General features: G+C 34.4%; 1 protein-coding gene across 1 annotated transcript in view; it reads left to right on the top strand.

Moving 5' to 3' along the window:
* Positions 1-17,964, top strand: part of LOC124356708 — a 47,288-nt gene that overhangs the window by 13,271 nt on the left and 16,053 nt on the right. Inside the window, exons 7-11 of the mRNA XM_046807883.1 lie at positions 1,855-2,004; positions 5,287-5,478; positions 14,781-15,043; positions 15,811-15,985; positions 16,353-16,578. Coding sequence (XP_046663839.1) covers positions 1,855-2,004; positions 5,287-5,478; positions 14,781-15,043; positions 15,811-15,985; positions 16,353-16,578 — 1,006 coding nt within the window. The remainder of the gene's footprint in view (positions 1-1,854; positions 2,005-5,286; positions 5,479-14,780; positions 15,044-15,810; positions 15,986-16,352; positions 16,579-17,964) is intronic.

Raw genomic sequence — 17,964 nt, 5'->3', positions numbered from 1 at the left:
CTTAATATTCTAAAATTAATTGATACAGTTACTATAACAAACAATTGAATTTGTTATGTTTTCATTTCGGTTGATAATTCATTAATCCCATCCAACAGCTCTTATCTCTACTTTATTATCGTAATTAACCATTCCATGTGGCATTTGTGTCAAACATTAAGGATATTTTTTAATTTGTTATGTTTTCATTTCGGTTGATAGTTCATTAATCCCATCCCGCAGCTCTTATCTCTACTTTATTATCGTAATTAACCATTCTACGTGGCATTTGTGTCAAACATTAAGGATATTTTTTAAATAATTGACATATTATCATAGTAAGTATTTTATTACTGAACATTCATGAATCCCATCTTAGATATCTTTGAGTATTAAGAGAATCCACCAGGCATTTCCTTTTAATTCAAAAGCCCCTTTTCTCTATTGCATTCCCATGGGAAAACACTAAAACTGTTCAAAAATTCATCAAAATGCTTTTCACTCCAGGATAAACTTTTGGTTCGAGAATTTCTTTCCAGATGTTTAACTTTTTCTGTTATGAACCCTGATTTTGCTTTCTGTTTATGAGTTCTGTCAAACAGATATCAACTTTTTTTGTATGCCAGTCATTCCTGTGTTGAGAAGAAAGTTTTCGTTAGTATATATACAGCAATGCGCATGTAATGTATGCATCCAAAGCAATGGCTATGGGGCCATGGAATTACAAATTCCTTGAAAATCATTTTTAATGCTGTGTTTTGCTTAAATTGCAAAATGTCAATCTGAATTGTAGGCATGTCTGAAATTATCATTCTTGTCTTTTATACAAGGTTTAATATTGAATAATTTTGAGAAATGTTTAAAAAATAGGGTAACAAAGTTATAAATAAAGTAACGTACCTTTCATATTTCTGTAAATATACCAAGAGTTATACATAAGTGTTTGTTAATTCAGTTGGCTTAAGTGGAATTTTTAGTATAACTGTTTTCATCTTTTTTGTCACCTTTGTTAGATCAACATTATATCCAACTCAGATCATTCTCTGTGAATTGTTCTTGCTGCTCGCCATTAGCCAGTGGTGCCTCGAATGTTTGTTACCTACGGAATGCAGGATTTAATATTTCCATCTAGTGAGTTGGAAAATTTCAACAATGCATCACTCACTCATTTTGTCTCTGTTGATCCGATCGGTTAGGTTATTAGCATTGATGATATGCATATTCACTGGAATGCTTTTGCTCAACGTATCAAGTGTGCTAATCATGCACATTTTTTTTCTTGGGCCCATCCATGTCAATACCCCGAAATACATAACAATCCTAAATTACTAAAGTCGGTCTTGAACTGGTTTGCTGGCAAGTTACAAAGAATATTTAGTCGACTCCTGACTCATTCATGTGTCACTAATCGTGGAATGAAATAACTATGTAGGAATGAGATTTATCAGTAGTTAGCACATCCACACAAGTACGGAATTATTACTGTGGTAAGTGGGTCCACACAGAACATTGTATAATCTAGTGTCAGTAATCGTGGAATGGAATAACTATGTAGGAATGAGATTTATCAGTAGTTAGCACATTCACACAAGTACGGAATTATTACTGTGGTAAGTGGGTCCACACAGAACATTGTATAATCTAGTGTCAGTAATCGTGGAATGGAATAACTATGTAGGAATGAGATTTATCAGTAGTTAGCACATTCACACAAGTACGGAATTATTACTGTGGTAAGTGGGTCCACACAGAACATTGTATAATCTAGTGTCAGTTCACCAAGTGTCTAATGTTCATCCTTTATAAATAACAGACTCAATACATCCTATGTTATTTATGTACTTATGTATTTTTAACATTCTATCTTTTTATTAGGAAACGGTTATTGGAAATGCAGCCACGGAGGCAGTCTTCTCGTCTTGAAAAATTAAAACACCAAAAAGAAGTTGAAAAGAAGGCTCAAGTTAAGGATGAAATGTCAAAGAAAGAAGAAAAGGATAAGAAAGAAAAGGAAAGAATTGAAAGGTTAGTAATTTTGTAAACTTGATATGTTTTTTTCTTTTCCGTAAGTTGTTTTCTCTGCATTAATAATAGTCTACAATAAATAGTTTTAGTGATTTAAATATCCCAACTGTGATAGTTTAGAAAATGTATTCTTAATAAAATGGTTGAGCCAGTTTAGGGATAGCCAATAAATTTCTGATACTCAATATTGGGTTCATACCTTCCTGCACATATTATGGGAAATACTGTGCTGTATAACGGAAATACAATTCAAGGACCAATAGAAGTAGCAAACTGCTTTAACAACTTCTACGCTACTGTGGCACAAAGAAACACTACAAAACAATAAAAGCAATACTTTACTTCCCTCACACCAGAATTTAAAGCAGACTAATATAGATCGATTTTTCTTCCAACGTGGAAGTCAATTAAAGGTAGAGAAAGCCATAGATACTCATCTGGTGTAGATGAAATATCAGTAAAATTGATTAAATCCTTCAAAAACACTTGAACAAGGAATTTTCCTGTATAATCTTAAAATTTCAAGAATCTATCCAAAATATAAAAGCAGACCAGCAACCGAAATTGGAAGTTACCAACCTATATCTCTGATTTCAACTTTCTCCAAAATTATTGAAAAGATTTTCCTTGCAAATCTACTGATCATCTCCAACATCACAACAAGCCAACAGAACAGATTTCTAAAAGGCAGATCATCAGCTACGGCCTTAATACAGCTTACTGAACACATTATTAATCAGTTAAAAGAAGGCTGCACCGTAACCGGCCTGTTCCTTGATTTCAGCAAAGCTTTTGACTGTCTCAACCACAGTCACTTACTCCAAAAGCTGGGGACCATGGGCATAGAGAGAACAGGATTAAACTGGTTTTTGAGCTTCTCTGGCAGCTTGTAGAAATCCAGTACACAAGGAACAACATCATGGTAATCAGAGTTCACAGATACAAAGGGGAGTGCCACAGGGATAAGAGCTGGGCCCAGTACTGTATGTTGCTCACTAATGTCCTGCCCGACACAGTCCTCTCACTAGCAAATAAATCAACAGACCATCTCAGTAGAAATACAAATACAACACTAAACATCACCAAACAATACTGCTACTCTAAAGATTTGGTTTTATATGAAAAAAGAATATTCAAATTAATTTTACTACAAAACACAGAAATGTGGATCTTGCGCTGTCTGGTTTAGAAGTAAAATCCCTCAGTAAACATTGTGGCATCATAATTGACACAAATTTAAACTGGAAACCTCATATTGACCAATTCTGCAAAAAACTTGCTCAGGTGTTTGTTATATGCAAAAATAGGCATGTAAGTGGTTTAGAAACAGCCAAAACTGCCTACTTTGCTCTGTTCGAATCCCGTCTAAGATACAGCTTGGTAGTATAGGGATGTACTACCAACACCAATTTTGAGCGAGTTCTTAAACATCAGAAGAGAGCTATCAGATGTCTGGCTGGACTGCAACTCCAAGAAGGCTGCAAAGCCATTCAAACACCTCAATATCCTTACTGTTGTAGCCCTGTATATTCGAGATGTGATCCTTGAAACAGTCAACTCTGAACAACACAGGCATAACAACATACACCAACACAGTATATGAAATGCACAACTAGCTGCCAAACGACTTGAAGCAACAGCATCCAAACCACTTCAAGAATGTTCTGGCTGAATGGCTATAGGAGATACTCTACAACACAGAGAAAGATTTCTATGATTCATGACCTTAACTAATTGTTTGTTAATCAATCTTATCAAAACCAAAAATTCTAATACTTGACGCCATTACTGTTCTCTAAGATCATATCAATAAAGAGTTATGTCTAATGTGACGAGAAATGTTGCAATCAAAGTGTTTGTCCTCCACAGCGAACTGTAGTATTTCTTGGGATGCAAATGCAAGTAAGTAGAGAACATAGTTTTCAGCCAAAAAATATGTTTTTATTATATGAGGGCTCTCCAGAAATAAACAAACGTTTTTGAATGGTATGGCAGTGGGCGGGTCTACAGCCGCCATCTCAAGTGTCAAAACTCCTTGGTGTTCAGTACACATTGAGCTGTAGTTGAGCACAGTCTGTATATTTTTTTAAAATTTTCTCACTGAGATTAATTGAAATTTGTGCTGCATGTGAAATGTGTTCGGTGATAAGATTTTTGTTGGCAAAAACCATATCCCAGTTGAAATCTATCACCAAGTGTAAATTTATGGAAATGGAGTAATGAGTGAAAGCAGAGTAAGGCAGTAGTGTATTGACTTTAAAAATGGCCGCACCATTGTTTGTGACGATTGTCGTAGCGGTCGGCCTAGCCTTAGTGACTGAAGATTTGATGTTGAAAATCAATGACAAAGGTCATGAAAATCGCAGTCCACAATGACTGAACTCTTGGAACATTTCACAAAGTTTACTTCATGAAATTGTTGTAGAGGAGCTTGGATACCACAAATTTTGTGCCAGCTGGATTCCAAAAATCCTTATGAAAGATCACAAATAACAAAGACTAGCTGCATTGTTAACTTTCCTTGAAGAATACGACAAACATGGTAAGGAACTTCTCGATCCTATCGTTACTGGTGATGAATCATGGGTGAAACATGTCAATTGTTAAAATAAATTGCAGTCTAGGAATGGGGACACACACATTCTCCAAAAAAAACCAAGAAAATGTCTCAGAACTTTGTCAGTGAGAAAGATTATGGCAACTGTTTTATGTAATGCTAAGGGTGTGATTCTAGTTGATTTCCTTGAACGAGGATCAACAATCAACAGAGAAAGGTATTGTGAAACATTGCAGAAGCTACGGCGAGCAATATAAAACAAGCGTAGGGAAAAGTTGAGCTCAAAAATTTTGTTTTTCCATGACAATGCATGTCTCTATGCAGCCAATGGTACATGACAAGTCTTGGATTATTTTGATTGGGGAGTGTTTAATCATCCGCCTTATAGCCCAGATCTGGCACCAAGCGACTACCACCTCTTTCCAGCGATGAAGACTTGGTTAGCAACGTAGCTCTTCGATAGTGACGCTGAACTTCTCGCTGATGTTAATCAGTGGTTAAGATCTCAGGCAGCACATTTCTACAAAGCTGGAGTCAGATAATGTTCCGGTCAGTCCGGTAATTACGTGTTTCTCCATAATCAGTGTAGGAAGTAGATATTTCAGTGCAGTATAATAAAACCCAAGTATTGTAGGTATTGGTTCAGAAGAGGAAAATTGATAAGAACAGTAAATTTTTACAGTTGTATAAATTGTGTATTAAAATGTGCAATATGTTTATTCCAGGGACGCAAGGAGAGCGCGGGAGCATCGTGCCAAACTCCGGTCACGATCTCACACCAACTCCGAGTGCAGCTCTAGCAGCCAGATGGACGGGACAGCCAAACCCCGGGCCAGACAGACCAACAACTCCTTGTCCTCTGCTACCGGCCAGATAATCATCCAGCCTTCCCGACAGAAGCTGCGTACTTCTCAAGTGTAAGTATTGTAACTGAAGAGACTAGATGTAGTATGCATCACATGGGAAATATTGTCTATTTTCCAAATAAATAAGCGTTGCGTTTTAAGTTCCTCTAAAGTTCCGAAGGATGTTTCTTTCTTTAAAAGAAATTAACCGTTACTATATACATTGAATTATCACAACAACCACTTAGCCAATTGTCAGATGAAATCAGACCCCTGTGGTTCCCTGTACTCAAAAACTGAAAAGGAAATACATCTATTGCGTAATGTATCAGGGAAAGAGTATTCAGGCTACAGAAGAAAGTGGTAAGAATCATACGACTGGTGAGATGCTGTATGGAGTTGGTACCCTATATCTTGATACCCCACTTGAAATTGTCCTTACTCTAGATTCAAGTGTGAGCTGAGCCAGGGGAGAGACATTCATCGCTATGAAACTCTCTCATTTCAACCTGCTTGAGTTGGTACCCTACATCTTGATACCCCACTTGAAATTGTCCTTACTCTAGATTCAAGTGTGAGCTGAGCCAGGGGAGAGTCATTCATCGCTATGAAATTCTCTCATTTCAACCTACTTGAGTTGGTACCCTACATCTTGATACCCCACTTGAAATTGTCCTTACTCTAGATTCAAGTGTGAGCTGGGCCAGGGGAGAGACATTCATCGCTATGAAACTCTCTCATTTCAACCTACTTGAGTTGGTACCCTACATCTTGATACCCCACTTGAAATTGTCCTTACTCTAGATTCAAGTGTGAGCTGGGCCAGGGGAGAGACATTCATCGCTATGAAATTCTCTCATTTCAACCTACTTGAGTTGGTACCCTACATCTTGATACCCCACTTGAAATTGTCCTTACTCTAGATTCAAGTGTGAGCTGGGCCAGGGGAGAGACATTCATCGCTATGAAATTCTCTCATTTCAACCTACTTGAGTTGGTACCCTACATCTTGATACCCCACTTGAAATTGTCCTTACTCTAGATTCAAGTGTGAGCTGGGCCAGGGGAGAGACATTCATCGCTATGAAACTCTCTCATTTCAACCTGCTTGAGTTGGTACCCTACATCTTGATACCCCACTTGAAATTGTCCTTACTCTAGATTCAAGTGTGAGCTGGGCCAGGGGAGAGACATTCATCGCTATGAAACTCTCTCATTTCAACCTGCTTGAGTTGGTACCCTACATCTTGATACCCCACTTGAAATTGTCCTTACTCTAGATTCAAGTGTGAGCTGGGCCAGGGGAGAGACATTCATCGCTATGAAACTCTCTCATTTCAACCTACTTGAGTTGGTACCCTACATCTTGATACCCCACTTGAAATTGTCCTTACTCTAGATTCAAGTGTGAGCTGGGCCAGGGGAGAGACATTCATCGCTATGAAACTCTCTCATTTCAACCTGCTTGAGTTGGTACCCTACATCTTGATACCCCACTTGAAATTGTCCTTACTCTAGATTCAAGTGTGAGCTGGGCCAGGGGAGAGACATTCATCGCTATGAAACTCTCTCATTTCAACCTACTTGAGTTGGTACCCTACATCTTGATACCCCACTTGAAATTGTCCTTACTCTAGATTCAAGTATGAGCTGGGCCAGGGGAGAGACATTCATCGCTATGAAACTCTCTCATTTCAACCTGCTTGAGTTGGTGTCAAGTTAATTAACAATCTTTCTGAAGATGTTGAATGTTGACTGACCCAAGAAAACAGATATTAAAATGATTTTGTTCAAGCCATTCAACAGACAAGCAATAGGCTATGTCAATTAGACATATTTAAGATAAAATGCAGTAGGTATAAAGCAGTTTAAATTTAATAATATAAGTTAGGCCCTATGCAATAAATCAATATGATACAGATTTGATATAACAGTTTTAAATTTATTTAGTGACGCTACCTTAATGTGCTTATCTCTGCAAATTTTAATGGCCTATATATTCACCATGTTGGTGTGTTTACGAAATGTCACTAGGAGAACTAAATTACAAATTTCCTGATAATGAATGCACAACTCCCCATCAGTAATGTAAGAATGTATGACTGCAGTTTGAGTGAAGGGAATATGTAAATGTGCTAGTAAGTTACTTCATGAATGTGATTTGAAAGTGGATATGTATGTAACATGATTGTAGTGCCATGTAAACAGTTTTGGTGCATATAATTAATGGATTCTACACTATACATGTTTTCTAATCTGCTGATTATTGGATGCTACAGTTTTACTTTACTTATTTGTGTATTTAGCAATTTCCATAATTGTCTCTCTGATCATCCATGCTCAAATAAATCAGGCTCACTGAATCTGAACTCTAAAAGTTGTAATTCAGGGTTTACGGTACTTTAACCCTTCCCATGTAGACTGATATATTAGAATGGTAGACTTTGACCAAAACGCGAAACACAGTTATATCCAATATTATAGATTATGTCTCTTGGCCGGTGCTTGCTTCGTGCTTATCGCGGTTAGAAGGAAGTATTTATAAATGACCTTCACTCTGTGTCGGGGAGGGGAGCACTCTATGTCTAACGCCGACCACCTGCTCGTCAGTTCTGCCTCTCCTACAGAGCCATAACCAAACATATCCGTGGTGTGTATTACTGCTTTCTCGGTTGTCTGTAGTAGATACTACGTATCTCGTTATTATTGTTTATCTTGTAGGAGTGTTGTAATTAGTTTGAAATATGTTTCTTGTTTTATAGTAAAATGTAGTTAAACTTTTCAGTTTAGTTACATGTTACAATGAAATTAAAATTTATTTGAAAAAACAGTTTTGTAAATAGTTCTTTTTATTCTTATCAATAAATACGCTAATTTAAAGTAAAATGTCCTGTTTTATACTTTTTTGCTTTCGCCTTTTTTTAATTTAGTTTTAATAAAAATTAGCTTTGAACTTAAAGAAACAAAATTATTTTATTTGTCTTTGTGTTATAGGAAAATTAATGGATTTATTAGTGGCGTGTGAAGGGTTATTGCATCTGAGAATGAAAGTAATTCAATCATTTTTTAGCTATTGGTCGTGATATTAATTGTTAGAGAAAGTATTGTAATTTTAACTTTCTATGTACAAGGCAGTTTTATTTTATTAACAATTGTTGAAAACTTCATGTAATTGTGCGTAAGTCACCTATTTTTAAAGTTAAGTTAAAGTGCTAGTTACTTATATTGCTTCAAATATTTAATGGTTGCGTCCCATTCCAGTTTTCTTTCAAATGGAGATTCATAAGAAGCTAGAAGAGTGAAAAAAATAAACTGCAATGTATAAAATGTGTACACTTTGTGATTTAAACCCATATAGACCTAGTAGTGTTTACATACCTCCAAGTTATTATTTTTATATTAATCTAGTTTATATAATTAATTCTCTCTTTAAATAAAATACGTACTTTTATTGTTCATAAATGTGATAAATGCTTTATAGAAATAGATAGTACTGTGAGTTTTGTAATTTTTATTTTGCAAATTGTTAGTATATAGCAGAATGTTAGTCCAAGTACTGTTAGTATTTGAGTAAAAATTAAACTTCTCCCAGCCTTAAGGCACAAATTGTCACAGGTAGTTTAATGTCAAGTGCTGCTCTACCTGCACTAATATTTTGTGTTAATACCTTTAACTGTTATGGATCATCCATTGTTAGGAGATTATCAATGTATAAGGTTGAGTTAAAACTTATGTTTCATGTTATTTACATAGAAATTTGTGTTGACATTAACAATTCTAGTGAAATTACTGATGCTAGAGCTTACAATGGCAGAGACTCAGGCAACAATGCTAGTGGCTTCACCCTAACTCTGTAACTGTGCAAAATCCCAGCAGCCCTAAAACGTTGTCCATATGGGTTATACTTATTTTCATTGTATAATAAACATATATGAGGGCCTTTTTTAAAAAAAATTCCGATCTCATGATGACTGCGGTGTGCGCAGTAGTCGATCACGCAAGTTCCTCACTGCAACATTTGGCACTGCCGAGTTCAAGTAGCTAGTTTACACTGAGCTGCAGTCCCATGAGTATGGCTGCTTCTATTGATTCTCCCGCCAAATGTGAATTGAGGAGTGTTTTTCATTTCCTGCAAGCAGAAGGGAATAGTGCAGCAGAAATCCACAGGGGAATATACCATGTCTTTCTCCTACGTAAACTTAAGTACTGTGTTAATTTTGAAACATTGTTAATTACCTACTTTGGACTGTTCCATATACACCTTTGTTATGGTACCCGTCTATGGGGCAACTCTGGTGCATCCAAAAAAGTTTTCTTGTGGCAAAAAAAGGTAATCAGGTTAATGGCGGATCTTTTTAATGAAGAATCCTGCAGACAGTCTTTTTGTAATTTTAAAATAATGACTTGCTTGTATTTATACATATCAGAATTTAGTGTTTGTTAGAGACAATATTGTAGCCTATTGTAAGTGAAAATGTTATTTAATGGCCAATAAAGATCTTGAATCTTGAGTCTATTTAGAAAACATTTTGTACGTGAATGATGTAGAAAGTCTAAAGATGGACAACTGATAGGCACAATGAAGGAGGTCAAGGGTGCGTTTCTCACTACAGTCAGTCTTGTTGAACAAGTACTTAGAGAAAACCATATATTCACAATCCAAGACAAGTGCTTTGTCTTTGGAATTTCCAGAAGTGTCAAATTCTTCTCTTTACTCTATTGTTACATTTAGGCAGCAAAAGGATTTGTGCTGTCTGGGTGCTAAAAATGTTGAATACACCCACAAAACTCACCGAATGGCTTCAGCTTTGACATTCTTTGAATTAATTCTTGACTTTGACATTCAACCATCTTTAAACTTTTGACATGATTCATGTACACCATCACTCTTGATGTTTTCTTCATAAACAGGGCACATTCTCAAATGAATTTCTGCTGCCCTACTCCCTTCTGCTTGCAGGACACGAATAACACTCAATTTTAATGCTGGTATAAAAAACAATATTTTTATTTAGCATTGCATCATGCATTTTGATTTTAGTGACTAATGTAATGCCAAGTCATCCATTAAGTTTTAACTGGGAGAAGGTTAGTTAATGATGAAACCTATACAAATTCAGTTATAAGTCTCAGAATTGGTAGTAAAGATAGTATCAATGATTACAAATTAGTTGTTACATTTAAGTATTCCATGATTGTATTAATTTTACTATTCAGTTCTATGGCCCAATTATAATTATGGCAGCTTTATAAAACTTGTAGTTTCCAGTTATTGTTGGGTGGTAGGGTAGTGAGAATATGAGTTTATCACAGACCTCTATTGGCAGCCGTGACATGCTAGTGACGACTAGTGCTACAAGATTAAAGTCTCGTATAATTGTTGTTCACAAAGATTATTGTATAGTGTAAGTTACAATTTTAAGTGGGAAAAGTAGAATAAAGTTTGTAATCTTAATTCTTCTGTTGTTTTTGGCATTTTCTGGGGCTGCTGAAATTGTAAATTGGTGGGCTTCACGGTACTTTTGCGGGGTGTAAAAAATTGCACTTTAGGCATCAGAAGAAGAAGAAGAATCTTTATTCTAGACACAAACACATTTAATACATATTTTTAGAATTTATACATATATTCTTACTTAGAAAAAACACACTGAACTGGTATTAAATTGAGAATCAAGGCCACAATTTTAGTGTCAGTAATAGTTGACTGTTTGTATTTTTGTTTGTATCGGTCTGTCCCTAATTTTATTACATACTAGGAATTTGACTGATTATGTTGTAATTTATATTGTGATATTAGTGTTAATAAGTTCTAGGATATTTAATTTTGCTACTTGCCTAAGCATTGTGTGATAGTAACTTTTAGAAGAAAGATTCCTCAACTGCAAATACCAATGGAAATATATACTGTGATGTTTAAAAGCACAAAAGTATTTAATTTCATCCATTTGTACAACTGCTATTTAAATATTTAATAAGTAAATATAAGTTTACCCAGTCACTGTTGAATTGTATAAGTAGGTATGTTTGGCAATGTATTTGTATTGTCAACCTCGTACTGAACTGAATCTTTGCCTCATTCTGGTCTCTTCAAACAGGCCCGTAGACCACGAGCGTTGTCAGAATAAAGCAAAAAAACTGGTTATTACTTACAAAATTAATTAATTAAATTTTGAACAAAAGTATTCAACGCTGCTAAGTTAGTTTTAATAATCAACTTCTATGTGATTACACTTTAGTATTAATAAATGAAAATATTACAAATTTAGTGATTCAAATAGTTTTCTTCGGAAAGTAAACTTCAATTGATTACAAAAATATGAGTTGACTTATATTTGCTTCAGTTTTAAAGACACATTTGTACTGATTTTCCAAATAAACAATTTGAATTATGAGAGTGATTGCAGCTAGCGGGAATGTTCAGTGATAGTGACCATTTTAATAATTAGTATGCTGAAAAATGTGGTTAGATGATCGTATTGATGATTTTGTATATATTGTATTTATCCAAGATGTGTCCTTTTCATGGAACATATGTGTGTATTTGTAAAGAAAAAATAATTAACAATGTAAGAATCCATTAAAATTATCTCAAATTTTTAATTTATCATTTAATACATTAATTAATAATTAACACTCGACCAATAAATTAAAAATTGATAGTTAGAAAGACCGAATGTTCGTTTCTCATCCAATCCCCACACAAAAGGTAAAATTTTATATTTTAATGAAGAGTAGTATTTTATTAGAGACTTTAATTTTCATAGTCATAGTCAAACCACTTTATTTAATAATATGTACAAGGTACAAAGAATAGTGTCATTACAATAAAACTAAATATTAATATTAATTTTAAAATATAAATAAAAATGGTAACATTAGTTCATTTTAATGATAAAGCTTGCATCTTTTAACAATTTATTTTCAATTCTTCTTTAAGTTAATTAATTGGTTTAATTAATATTGAAATATTTGTCAAAAGAATATAGAGACAGCTTAGGTAAATATCCCACACCTCTGCGTTGATCGATATGTCTGTTACAACAAGTATAATGTGAATGTTTATTAGTTTTGTGGGTAAATATCCCACACCTCTGCGTTGATCGATATGTCTATTACAACAAGTATAATGTGAATGTTTATTAGTTTTGTGTATAGGATCAAAAATTGTTTTACATTTATTATAAATTTTGTGGGTAAATATCCCACACCTCTGCGTTGATCGATATGTCTGTTACAACAAGTATAATGTGAATGTTTATTAGTTTTGTGGGTAAATATCCCACACCTCTGCGTTGATCGATATGTCTGTTACAACAAGTATAATGTGAATGTTTATTAGTTTTGTGGGTAAATATCCCACACCTCTGCGTTGATCGATATGTCTGTTACAACAAGTATAATGTGAATGTTTATTAGTTTTGTGGGTAAATATCCCACACCTCTGCGTTGATCGATATGTCTGTTACAACAAGTATAATGTGAATGTTTATTAGTTTTGTGGGTAAATATCCCACACCTCTGCGTTGATCGATATGTCTGTTACAACAAGTATAATGTGAATGTTTATTAGTTTTGTGGGTAAATATCCCACACCTCTGCGTTGATCGATATGTCTGTTACAACAAGTATAATGTGAATGTTTATTAGTTTTGTGTATAGGATCAAAAATTGTTTTACATTTATTATAAATTTTGTGGGTAAATATCCCACACCTCTGCGTTGATCGATATGTCTGTTACAACAAGTATAATGTGAATGTTTATTAGTTTTGTGGGTAAATATCCCACACCTCTGCGTTGATCGATATGTCTGTTACAACAAGTATAATGTGAATGTTTATTAGTTTTGTGGGTAAATATCCCACACCTCTGCGTTGATCGATATGTCTGTTACAACAAGTATAATGTGAATGTTTATTAGTTTTGTGGGTAAATATCCCACACCTCTGCGTTGATCGATATGTCTGTTACAACAAGTATAATGTGAATGTTTATTAGTTTTGTGTATAGGATCAAAAATTGTTTTACATTTATTATAAATTTTGTGGGTAAATATCCCACACCTCTGCGTTGATCGATATGTCTGTTACAACAAGTATAATGTGAATGTTTATTAGTTTTGTGGGTAAATATCCCACACCTCTGCGTTGATCGATATGTCTGTTACAACAAGTATAATGTGAATGTTTATTAGTTTTGTGTATAGGATCAAAAATTGTTTTACATTTATTATTGATTCAAATATATGTAAACCAAATACTGTCAGAATTCTAAGTTCAGAAATAATATATTTAAGAGAATCTGTATATCTTAAATGTTTCATGACTCTTTAAGGTTTTTGTTGTAGAACCAATAGCCAATCTAAATTGCTTATCGGTGTTGCTCCATAAATGCTTATTCCATACGCTAACAGTGAGTGGATCAATGAGAAATATATTAATTTCAGTGTATTTAAATTACTAATTTGTACCATTTGTTGTAATATAAAATATACATTCTTATTTATTTCTAACATTATAAAATGATAACAGTGCTATGATTGCATGTTATATCGTTTTAATTTAATCAGTTTCTTCCATACCTCCCTTACATTACTGAATATTATGTTTCTTTTAATGTGTTTTTTAAAAGCTTGAGTTTAATATTACTTAAAACATGTTTTATGTATGTTTATATTTAAATTACTTTCTTAATGAGCTTTACTTGTAAAGTAATAAACTTTATAATGAAAGTTTAAAAAATTATTACTTTTAAAAATTGTAACTAACATCATTGTGGAATTTTTCTTATTCAAAATAGAAATATATATCGGAAAGACTTACATACTTGATCCTGTGTGTATTAAGTTGTGGAATAAGCAACAGACAATTCATTACTTTTATCATAAGAAAGAAGTTGATTAGGAATTGACAGTATTTTTGACATCAATGTTGTTAAAGTAATCACCAATGAGTAAAAATATTTTTATTTTGATACATTACATATAAGCACATTAGATATGCTTGTAACTAACTCAGACAAAAACTCACACAAATAACTGTAGGATTGAAGTTTGTTGCATGTGTTTTCATTGAAGACAGAAAAACCTATCTAAAATAAAAACAATAAAAAATATTGGATTTTTTAACATTTGCATTTGAAGAACACTTACTACTGTATATGAATCACAATTTGTTTTGAATACCACTAGATGTAAATAAATTCATTCTCCAATCTGTAGTGTTTTATAATTCTTAAGTTTCTTTACTGAAAAGTGTATTTAAATATTTAATTTAAAATTGTAAAACATGAACACCCTTTGGTAAATGTAGAAACATTAATAACCAAGTGGGAGCACCCACTGTGTGTGCGATTATAGCAATTGTACTTTTTCAGATTTCGGCAAAGCGTTGAGGATCTGCAAACAGGTCTTTACAAAATTCTGGACCGTCTGAAAAACCACGAAGATGCCTGGCCGTTCCTGGATCCCGTGGAAGAGGAGTATGCGCCGCGCTACTACTCAGTAATTGCCAAGCCTATGGACCTCCAGAGGATGGAAGACAAACTTGATGCGGGGGAGTATTCGTCTTTCAACGATTTCAAGTCGGACTTTCAACTCATAGTGGACAATTGTCGACAATATAATGGATCCGAAAATGGTAATTGAATATCGCCAATTATTCATTTAAGACATTCCTACACTTGTATATTTGTGTAGAAAACCAAAATACAAGCATGGAGGCTACCTTATTTCATTAAAAATTTAATAATTTTGTGACCAATATTGTTTGGTTCTTTTTTACATGCTGGCCATTCCATTCAAATAAACACACTCAATTAACCTCATATTTTAAATTTTGCTAAAATTTGTTATAATAGTAGTGAGTGCTGAGACTGAAAAGAAATACTAAATTTTAAATTGTTCTCTCAAACCGTTTCCAAAATACAATAAAGTTTCCGAAATTACATGAACAGACATTTCTGAAATTGATTTAGGTGCCCTTCTAACTGACCAAGAGAGGTATCATTTTACATCAAGTGTCATGTTCTTTCCAGTTATATATAAAACAACATAGTTTATAATAGAAAGAGTTTGTTAAAATACATACGAAGGTATTAATTACATTTTTATCAAACATACATTTTCTATATTTTTTCATGAATAACTCAGTACTGTTTTAGATTACAAGGAAAAATAAATTGATATTTTTTTCTGTCATCACTGTTATATAGTTTCAAATTTTCTTGAAGACAGATCACTAAAAATCATAGATAATCAAGTCTCGAGAACGGATACAGCTGTGAGCATGAAATTCAAATAATACCTAATTCCTCTTATCCCCGAATCAGGAAACGCTCTTAGGGAATTAGGGAATCCCCAGCGAGCCAAAGGCGTATGTAATTTATATAATATTTGTTTTAACAGAATACACTGAAATGGTCGGAAAACTACAAGAAGCATTTGATGCTGCTGTCGATCGGTACTTGGAAACTGAAATATCCACTGATGAAGAGGTGGCAGTGGAGTTTCCTGGAGAGCAAAAAGGAAGAAGAAGAAAAACATCTCAAGCTTCTAAACACTCACCTGCACCAAGTCACAGGTATTCTTTTATTCCGTACAGTTTTATTTCTGTAACGATTTCATGTAATATTACGAGAAATTTATTTTTACAAGCACAACCCACCATAATATGTGGTTACTATTCTGTTTAAATCTTGAATGTGTGTTAAAGTGGCTCAGAAAAAACCTCTTGTTTCCATTTTTAACGCAAAAATACAAAAAAAGGTTTTATTAAATGTCTGTTTTGTTCCATTTCTGTTATGTTTTATCTTAAAAAACTATTAGCGATAACAAGTTAGTAAAGAGTTGAAAAATGTGTTGAGGAAAGGGTTTATATTCTAATGATATGTCAAGGATAATTTAAATAGTGAAATAATTATTAATTGCATTTTTTTATTATTTTGCAGGAGCAATGAGAGTGACAACGAAATAGAGAATGCAGAGACTGTTAAAGAAGAGTCTGATGTTGAGGACAGCCAAAAAGACACAGAGAGTCAGAGTAGTGAAACAAGGAGCAGGTACAAAGGTCCCAAGAAAACTCTGGAAACCAAACGGCCAGGGAAAAAGCCAGTTGCGATAAAAAATGTAACCGACATTGAAGCTCTAGAACTGGCAACCGAACAAACATTGAAGGTACATTGTTTTTTTTCCTTAATGTGGTGTTTTTGTTTTTTAATAGCAACAGTGTAATAGAGATTCAGATTCAAGGATATATTAAAATGTCTCAAAACAGAGAAATTATTTTCTTCATATACAGCTAGCTGTCTTAGATCATCAACCCAACAACTGCCATTTCTATTTCATCTGTATTATTCATTATTTGTTTACTTTCCTCAGCGCTCAAATTAATTTGCCCGTTGCTTGTAGTTTTCAGTTTTACTAGGTTGGAGGGGGGGGGTATAAAGGACTGTTAGTTTTCAACGTGACAGCTAATTGCATACCCCGAGTACTGCTAGTATGGTCTGGCTACCCCTGTAACATCAACGAGCTTTTGTCCGATGCTGATGTTGAATTCATCAACTAATTGTGAGGTTCCAAATAGGGTTCTTCTAACCTCATGCCTCTCACAATCCAAAATAATGTGTATAGCAATCTCCTCTGGCTGATTATCAAGGGTCATCAGTAGTCCTTAGGTGTGCAAGTGTTTCTGCAATTGACCATGTTCAGTAATAAGGGAAATTGCCTGAGTCAGTTTAGCTGCATCAGCCAGTTCGTGAACTGGTGTATCTCTGAACAATTTCATAATAGCTTGGTAGGCAATTGACTTGCTTATACTACGAGCTGATTCATATCCAAGAAAGTGCTTCTTACATTACATTTATCTGACTTTATAGTTGAAAGACTAACAGGATTCTGTGGATTTGTCATTGTTATGAGTTAAAGAAATAGAACAAACTGTTTAGAGAGTTGAAGTATATTTTCTATATATACTGATGAGAATGAATCCAAGCAATGCTTGCCTGGTATACCAACTGCATGAAGTCCAGACTGGTGAAATGAATCTAAGCAATACTTGCCTGGTATACCAACTGCATGAAGTCCAGACTGGTGAAATGAATCCAAGCAATACTTGCCTGGTATACCAATTGTATGAAGTCCGGACTGGTGAAATGAATCCAAGCAATACTTGCCTGGTATACCAATTGTATGAAGTCCGGACTGGTGAAATGAATCCAAGCAATACTTGCCTGGTATACCAACTGCATGAAGTCCAGACTGGTGAAATGAATCCAAGCAATACTTGCCTGGTATACCAATTGTATGAAGTCCGGACTGGTGAAATGAATCCAAGCAATACTTGCCTGGTATACCAACTGCATGAAGTCCAGACTGGTGAAATGAATCCAAGCAATACTTGCCTGGTATACCAACTGCATGAAGTCCAGACTGGTGAAATGAATCCAAGCAATACTTGCCTGGTATACCAACTGCATGAAGTCCAGACTGGTGAAATGAATCCAAGCAATACTTGCCTGGTATACCAATTGTATGAAGTCCGGACTGGTGAAATGAATCCAA

The sequence above is a fragment of the Homalodisca vitripennis genome, chromosome 1 (assembly GCF_021130785.1).
Source record: "Homalodisca vitripennis isolate AUS2020 chromosome 1, UT_GWSS_2.1, whole genome shotgun sequence".
Taxonomy (NCBI): Eukaryota; Metazoa; Arthropoda; class Insecta; order Hemiptera; family Cicadellidae; genus Homalodisca; species Homalodisca vitripennis.
Note: the sequence above shows the minus strand (reverse complement) of the source record. Positions and strands in the feature narration are given on the sequence as shown.